Raw genomic sequence first — 7763 nt, 5'->3', positions numbered from 1 at the left:
TCAGACACGGGAGAGTCTTATCTTAAGAGGGTTCTCCGAACGGTGGAGCTTCCAGGTTTTGGGAGCTTCCGGTCCAGGGGTTCTTGGGGCTGCCTTGGCGTGCGATGCGTGAATCCAGGCGGCGATCCCGTCAACCTTTATGGCGGTGGGCGTGGTCAGCAGGACGATGTAAGGTCCCTTCCAACGAGGCTCCAATCCTTGAGAGCGGTGCCGCCGGACGTACACGGAGTCTCCTACCTGAAATGGGTGGCTAGTTTGTGGATGTCCTGGCCGGTACAGTTCGGCCAGGGGTGTCCAGATTTGGGCCTGCACCGCTTGCAGCCCTTTTAGTCGGGCTTGTAAATCAGTCTTAGGATCGGAGGGGGAGAAGGAATTGAGCAAGGTTGACAAAGGGGGGGGTCCCCCATAAAGGATTTCATACGGGGTGAGCCCGAAACGGTTGGGCGTATTTCTGGCTCTTAACAAAGCCAGAGATAGGAGGCGTCTCCAATCTTTTAAGCCAGTCTCTAAGGTCAATTTAGTAAGGGTCTCTTTTATTGTTCTATTCATTCTTTCTACCTGTCCTGAGCTCTGGGGCCTATATGCACAGTGTAATTTCCAATTAATCCCCAGTGTCCTGGCGAGCCCCTGACTTACCTGGGAAACGAAGGCCGGCCCGTTATCTGACCCGATTACCTTGGGAAGTCCAAATCTGGGGAAGATTTCTTCTAAAATCTTCTTGGCTACCACGTGTGCCGTTTCTTGTCGGGTGGGGTAGGCTTCTACCCATCCTGAAAAGGTGTCTACAAACACTAATAGGTACTTATACCCCGCATGGTGAGGCTTTACTTCAGTAAAGTCTATTTCCCAATAGACTCCTGGGCGGTTACCACGAGTCCGTTTTCCTTCCGGCACTCGGGTAGCCCCAGCGTTTACCTGTTGACAGACCTTACAGGCGGAGGTTACCTGTTCTATGAGGGTGCCTGCCTTAGGGATTAAGAAGTCAGTTTTTTCAATCAGTAACTTCAGCTTCTGATTACTTAAATGTGTCCAGGCGTGCATTTGTTGGATCATTGCCAGGGCTTCCTTTCGGGGAAGGACTATCTTTCCTTCTTTTTCCCAGTCTTTAGTGTCCTGATTCAGTATAGCCCCTATGGCCTTTGCCTCTTCCTGGTCTTCTGGGGTGTAAGCATATTTGTTGGTCGTAAGATTGGTTTCTTCAAGTTTTGTGGTCAAAGTCAACGTTTCTGCCACAGCGACTTGCCTGGCTACTTGGTCTGCCTGTCTATTTCCTGTTGCAATTGGGTCTTGTCCTTTCTGATGCCCGGGGCAATGAATTATGGCTACTTTTCGGGGAAGAAAAAGGGCCTTTAATAATGCAATGATTTCAGCTTTGTTTTTAATTTCTTTTCCTTCTGAGGTTAGTAGGCCCCTTCTTTCATAAATACTCCCATGTGTATGAGCCGTTGCAAAGGCATATCGGCTATCTGTGTATATGTTAGCCTTTTTCCCTTCGGATAGTTCTAGGGCCTTGGTGAGCGCTATCAGCTCGGCCTTTTGTGCAGACGTGCCAGGAGGTAGTGATTGTGCCCATATGATGTGGTGGCCATCTACTACCGCCGCTCCCGCCCTCCGGGTACCTGAGTCGATGTAACTGCTCCCGTCCGTATACCAAGAGTGATCCGCATCTGGGAGCTCTTGATCTTTAAGGTCTTCCCGTGTCCCATGGGTCTCAGCCAGTACTTGCCGGCAATCGTGTGCGCTCTGTTGGTCTTCCGGTGCCGGTAGCAACGTGGCAGGGTTCAAGGTAACCGGAGGTCCAAATTGGACGCGGTCTGTGTCCAGTAGGAGGGCCTGGTAGTGGGTTAGGCATGCGTTGGTTATCCATCGGTCCGGTGGCTGCCGCACTATGGCCTCTAAAGCATGCGGGGTGATAACAGTTAGTGGCTGTCCAAGGGTTAATTTGGCAGAGTCCTTGACCAGCATAGCAGTGGCTGCCATGATACGAAGACATGGGGGCCACCCCGCTGCCACAGGGTCCAACTTTTTGGACAGGTATGCTACTGGCCTCTTCCAGGGCCCTAATTTTTGGGTTAGAACTCCTTTGGCAATTCCTTGTTTCTCGTCTATGAAAAGGGTAAAGGGCTTGGAGGTGTCTGGCAACCCGAGAGCCGGGGCGGAGAGGAGGGCCTCTTTTAGGGCCTCAAAGGCTGACTGATGTTTTTCCTGCCAGGTGAAGGGTGCACTCTCTTTCGTGAGGGCATAGAGGGGGGCGGCTAGCTCAGCGAACCCAGGTATCCATAAGCGACAGAACCCAGCAGTTCCCAGGAATTCACGTACCTCTCTGGGGTTCTGGGGCGGCGGAATGCGAGCCACAGTTTCTATTCGCCCAGGGGTGAGCCATCTTTTCCCCTCACTCAGTATGTACCCCAGGTAGGTTACCTTGGTTTGGCAAATCTGGGCCTTCTTGGCGGATGCCTGGTATCCTTTTTCTCCTAATTCCCGGAGCAGATGTCTGGTACCTAGTATGCAGGCTTCTTTTGTGGGGGCGGCCAGAAGAAGGTCATCCACATATTGGAGTAGAGTTACTTCTGGATGTTGAGTCCGGAAGTCAGTTAGGTCCCTGTGAAGAGCCTCATCAAAGAGAGTGGGGGAGTTTTTGAACCCTTGGGGTAAGCGGGTCCAGGTTAATTGGCCTGAAATTCCTCTTTCAGGGTCCCTCCATTCAAAAGCAAACAGTTCCTGGCTCTGGGGGGCCAAGGGTAAGCAAAAGAACGCATCTTTTAGGTCCAGTACTGTGTACCAGGTGTGGTCTGGGCTCAGGGTGCTGAGCAAGTTATAGGGATTGGGGACCGTAGGGTGGATATCCATAGTCCTTTTGTTGACTTCTCTTAAGTCTTGGACGGGCCTGTAGTCCCGGGTGCCAGGTTTTTTTACTGGTAAAAGAGGGGTATTCCAAGGTGAGCGGCAAGGTCGCAGGACCCCAAGCTCTAGAAATCTAGTAATGTGTGGCTGAATGCCCATATGAGCCTCCTTGCTCATGGGATACTGCCTGATAGACACAGGCATTGCCGTGGGCTTTAGGTCAATTATGATTGGGACTTGGCATTTGGCTCGACCGAGCCCTCCCGTTTCTGCCCAGGCTTGGGGAAAGTCCTGCAGCCAGGCTTCGAGGAGGTTAGTGGTGACCGGGGTTTCAAAAAGTCTGTGTTCGTCTTGTAAGGACACAGTTAAGACTTGGATAGGCTGGCCATCCCGGTTTAGCACTTGGGCCCCCGTTTCGGAGAAGTGTATCTGGGCTCCAAGCTTGGTTAGGAGGTCTCGTCCCAGAAGGGGGTACGGGCATTCGGGTACCACCAGAAAGGAGTGTGTCACCGTCCCTTGCCCTAAGTCAACCGTGCGGCGGTTAGTCCATTTGTGAATTTTTCTTCCTGTCGCTCCTTGGACCCAGGAGGTACGCGAGGACAGAGGCCCATTTGCCTTGGTTAAGACCGAGTGTTGAGCTCCCGTGTCCACCAGGAAGGTGGTGGGATGCCCCCCTACAGATAGGGTTAGCCGGGGCTCGGGGGGGGCTCCGGAGCCCTGACATCCCTATTCGCTCTCTTCGCCTAAGGCGAGCACAGAGGCAGGTTTCTTTGAGTTCCCGGGGCGCTTAGGGCAGTCTTTGATCCAGTGCCCGCGTTCTTTGCAATAGGCGCACTGGTCTTTTCCTACTTTGGGCCGCCTCTTCGTTTCCCCTGACTTTCCTGTTCCGTTTTCTGTCACTACAGCTGCCAGGATTTTGGTTAAATGTTTATCTCTCTTTCGATCTCTTCGTTCCTCCCGTGCTTCCTGCTCTTTTGCTAGCCTAGCCTCCTTTTCCTCTGGGGTCTCCCTTTTGTTAAATACCTTTTCTGCCTCCCTAACTAGTTCCTGCAACCCATAGGTTTGAATCCCATCTAGCCGTTGGAGCTTTCCTTTTATATCAGACGCTGCCTGATCTATGAATGACATGGCCACGGTAGCCTTATGTTCTGGAGCCTCGGGGTTAAATGGAGTATACATCCGAAACCCCTCTAGAAGCCGTTCCATAAAGGCTGCGGGGCTCTCCTCTTTTCCTTGGATTATGGTCCTTACCTTGGCCAAATTGGTGGGCCGTTTCCCTGCCCCCTTGAGACCCGCCAACAGAGCCTGGCGATAGATTCGGAGACTCTCCCTACCTGGAGCCGTTTCATAGTCCCAGTCCGGGCGGGTGAGGGGAAACCCTTCATCTATTTCATTGGGAAGCTGAGTTGGAAGACCTCCAGGCCCCGGCACATTTTTCCGGGCCTCCAGGAGAACTCGTTGCCTTTCCTCGGTAGTCAAAAGGACCTGTAAGAGCTGCTGGCAGTCGTCCCAGGTAGGCTGGTGTGTGAGGAGGATAGACTCTATTAGTGAGGTTAGGGCCTGGGGTTCTTGGGAAAAGGAAGGGTTATGAGTTTTCCAATTATAGAGATCGGATGCAGAAAATGGCCAATATTGGACAGTCCGGTTGACTGTCCGGAGAGGAAACAGGGAAGATTGCCAAGTGGGAGGGCCGTTCGGGTCGTCCGATCGCCGGAGACGGAGGCGGGGGGTCTGAGGTGGGGTCTGGGGAGTTAGATCGGGTGGGGCTGGAGTAGAGGATGGGGCTGACGTACAGGCGGGGGAAGAAGTTGGGGAGGGGGAGGAGGAACTGGAGGCAGGAAGGGAAGTAGGGGGCACCGGGGACAGGACGGAGACGGGGGCCAGGGGTGAATTATAGGGTGGAGGTAGTAAGAGGGGGTTGTGGGGCGGTGAAGTCTCTTCGGGGGCGTGGGGCGGCGAAGACAAAGCGTCTAGGAGGAGGGGGTCCCTTTGGGACTCATCGGGAAGAACCGGTTTGGGCGGATCTGGAGTTTGGGTTGAGGCTCGGTTTTTGGAGGTTTTCAGGGGAAGGAGGGTAGACTGAGAAGTGGGGCAGGAAGGAAGGAAGGGTTTCACCCATGCCGGAGGATTCCGGATGAGATCCTCCCAGGTGAGGATATAGGCCACTTGATCTGGATGACCTTGTGGTCCAGGATCCATTACCTTCGTCTTAACCTGTAATATAACAAAGAGGTCAAAAGTCCCGTCCCGGGGCCACCCTACAGATAGGGTGGGCCACTCCGATGAACAAAAAGTTCGCCATCGACCTTTTTGAACCTCAACGGATAGATTGCGAGCTCTTGCCTGGACGTCCGAGAAATGAGTCAGAGTCAAAGATAGAGGAGTAGTCAGTGTCTGTCCCATGGCTGTGTCGTCCTGTCCACGCGTCCACACACGCACACTTACACACACACACACGAATATGACTACAATGTCGATACAGACCAGACAACACAGACTAGACAACAACCAAGGAGCCGCGGCCAGGTATTCAGATTCAGATGGCAGGGGAGGCCTGCCTTCGGATTTGGGGAGTCTGACGAACTTGTCAGTTCTCCTCTACAAGCACCACCGAGGCGTCCCTCGGGGCCGGGGTGTGAAGGTTCAGGACACGTCTGTCCTCCTTCAACACTCCTACTGAGGTGGCCGGCCGGCCTCAGAATTCACAGTTCAGAGACAAAACATAGAACACAATACCTGTGTGCAGACAAAGGCACAGAAGTCTGTCTTCAGTCAGTCCGTCAGTGGCCCGGGCCGGAGAGTCATCTACCGACGGGGCCGGGGTTCTCCTGCCTTCCCTCGATTCCCGGCCAACGCACCAAATGTTAGGAGCCAAGCTCCTAGGCCCTATGGAATGAGAGTTGGCGCAAAGAACCACACGGCACTCCGATTTCGGCAGAGAGTCTTTACTGGTGCACCAGGGCTCCCCAGTGTTAGAAAGCGGGAGAGCCCCGATATACGGGGTTACAGGTCTTTTATACCATTTTGAGTTACATTTGCATACAGGCTGGTGGTAGGCTCTCTGCTCGGTGGTGGTTAGGGTTGGGGGTAATTTCGTCCTGGGAAAGCTTGGGAAATGGAGTTTCTCTCGGCAGATGCAACTTGGAGCCCGGGTGCGAAGCGGCAGGGGACCTCCGGTTTGGGAGCGTAAGCAGGTTTACAGAAGCGAGATGAAAGCGGTCATCGTTATTTATGTGACAACCTGTTCCTGTCTTGCGTAGGGAAAGGTGGGGGTACAGCTCTCCCAGGGTACGGATGTCTAACTGCAGATATCCTGTTTGTCAACTGGTGGAAGTGCAAGCCCTGCAAGTGAGGCGTTACGGAACTGAAGATAGGGTGGGGGTGTGTTATTAAGCTAAGCAGGGGTCTTTCAAAGGACTTGGAAGCACCAGTCCAAGGATCATCCCTCAAGAATAAATCCTTTGGTTTACATGAATTTCTTCCGATGTTCCCAATCAAGATTGTGTAAGTAGCCATCCTCTCAGCTCTAGAAGTACCCTCTACTCAGTCTGCAATCAAAATTACATTATTGAAATATAGTTACCTGTTTATATATCTGTTATTTTTCTTTATTCACATTTGTACCTTGACAGTGTTAGTTGGTGAACTATATATATATACATATATATATTTTTAAATGTTTTTTAATGTGTATCATTTTTTTGAGAGGGGGGCAGAGAGAGAGGGAGAGAGAGAATCCCAAGTAGTTTCTGTGCTGTCAGTGCAAAGCCCAATGTAGGGCTCAATCCCACAAACCGTGAGATCATGATCTGAGCCAAAATCAAGAGTCGGATGCTCAACCGACTAAGCCACCCCAGTGTTCCTGTGAAACTATATTTTGTGAATAGATGCACACGAGTTTAAAGATAAGAAGGTATAAGGCTGAGGACAGCAGTGTTGGAGAATAACTATTTTTTTTAAGGTGGGATGAAATAGCATGTTTAAATATTTGTACCTATGGGAGAGTGTTTATACCTATAGGTATAGTTTATGCCTACAGAGCAGACGAAGTTAAGAATGTAGAATAAAATGGTAAACAATGATGAAGCAAGGTCCAGGGAAAGGTGGCAAAAGATTCACACAACCCAATACACACACACACACACACACACACACACACACACACCCATTGCAGGTATAGAAGGTGTCCTTCTAGACTATTTCACTGGCACTGAAAGAAAGAGTTAAAGTCATGTGCAGATATAGGTAGAATTTGGAGTATGGAAGAAATGATTAAGTGATTCTCTGTCAAGTGTAAAGGAAGGTCATCTACTACAATTTTCTTGTTATATTTAAGGAGGAAGGAGACTATTCATTCTGAAGGTCAAACTATGTTTGAAGCATAAGCAGGATTCCGTGGAGGTTAACGTCCTGGATACAGAAATGGAGAAAGTAGTGGGGCCTGTGGATGCAATGAAAGAACAAACTGGCAAGACATTGAAGGCACAGACACAAGAGCTGCTAAATCGATGTACGGAAATAACTAAAATGAAGCTTTTGTGGGGTGATCGTCATGGACAGAAAGAAGGGATGGACTGAAGAACTTGAGTGTTTGGAAAGCGGTGCTGCAGGTGAAAAAGTGAGGCAGCTGTGAGGACAGAAGATTTCCATCAGAGGTTAGAGACAACAGTGGTGGAACCATTCAGATAAGATGAAGGGTCGGACCTTGAGGGTCACTTTATTTGTACAAGTTGAGCAATGGTGACTTAGGGTAGACGTTATAAGGAATTTGAGATCAGGTTACCAACATTAATGCTGAAGTTGGCTATTATGACATTGGGAGTGAACGGGCACCTAACACTAGAGGGCAGTACCAACGGGAGGAGGAAAAGGACAGTGGGTAGATCAAAACGGTGGAGGCAAAAAAAAGTGTGTGTTTT

The 7763-nt window shown here is 50.9% G+C and overlaps 1 protein-coding gene across 1 annotated transcript; it reads right to left on the bottom strand.

Annotated features, from left to right (window-relative positions):
- Positions 1-5560, bottom strand: LOC123386865. Its single transcript, XM_045062665.1, is given in 2 exon segments — positions 1-4620; positions 4663-5560. Coding segments are annotated over 2 exon segments (5205 nt in total). The 5' UTR covers positions 5248-5560.
- Between the last annotated feature and the right edge of the window lie 2203 nt (positions 5561-7763).

Source organism: Felis catus, chromosome B4 (assembly GCF_018350175.1).
Source record: "Felis catus isolate Fca126 chromosome B4, F.catus_Fca126_mat1.0, whole genome shotgun sequence".
Lineage (NCBI taxonomy): Eukaryota > Metazoa > Chordata > Mammalia > Carnivora > Felidae > Felis > Felis catus.
Note: the sequence above shows the minus strand (reverse complement) of the source record. Positions and strands in the feature narration are given on the sequence as shown.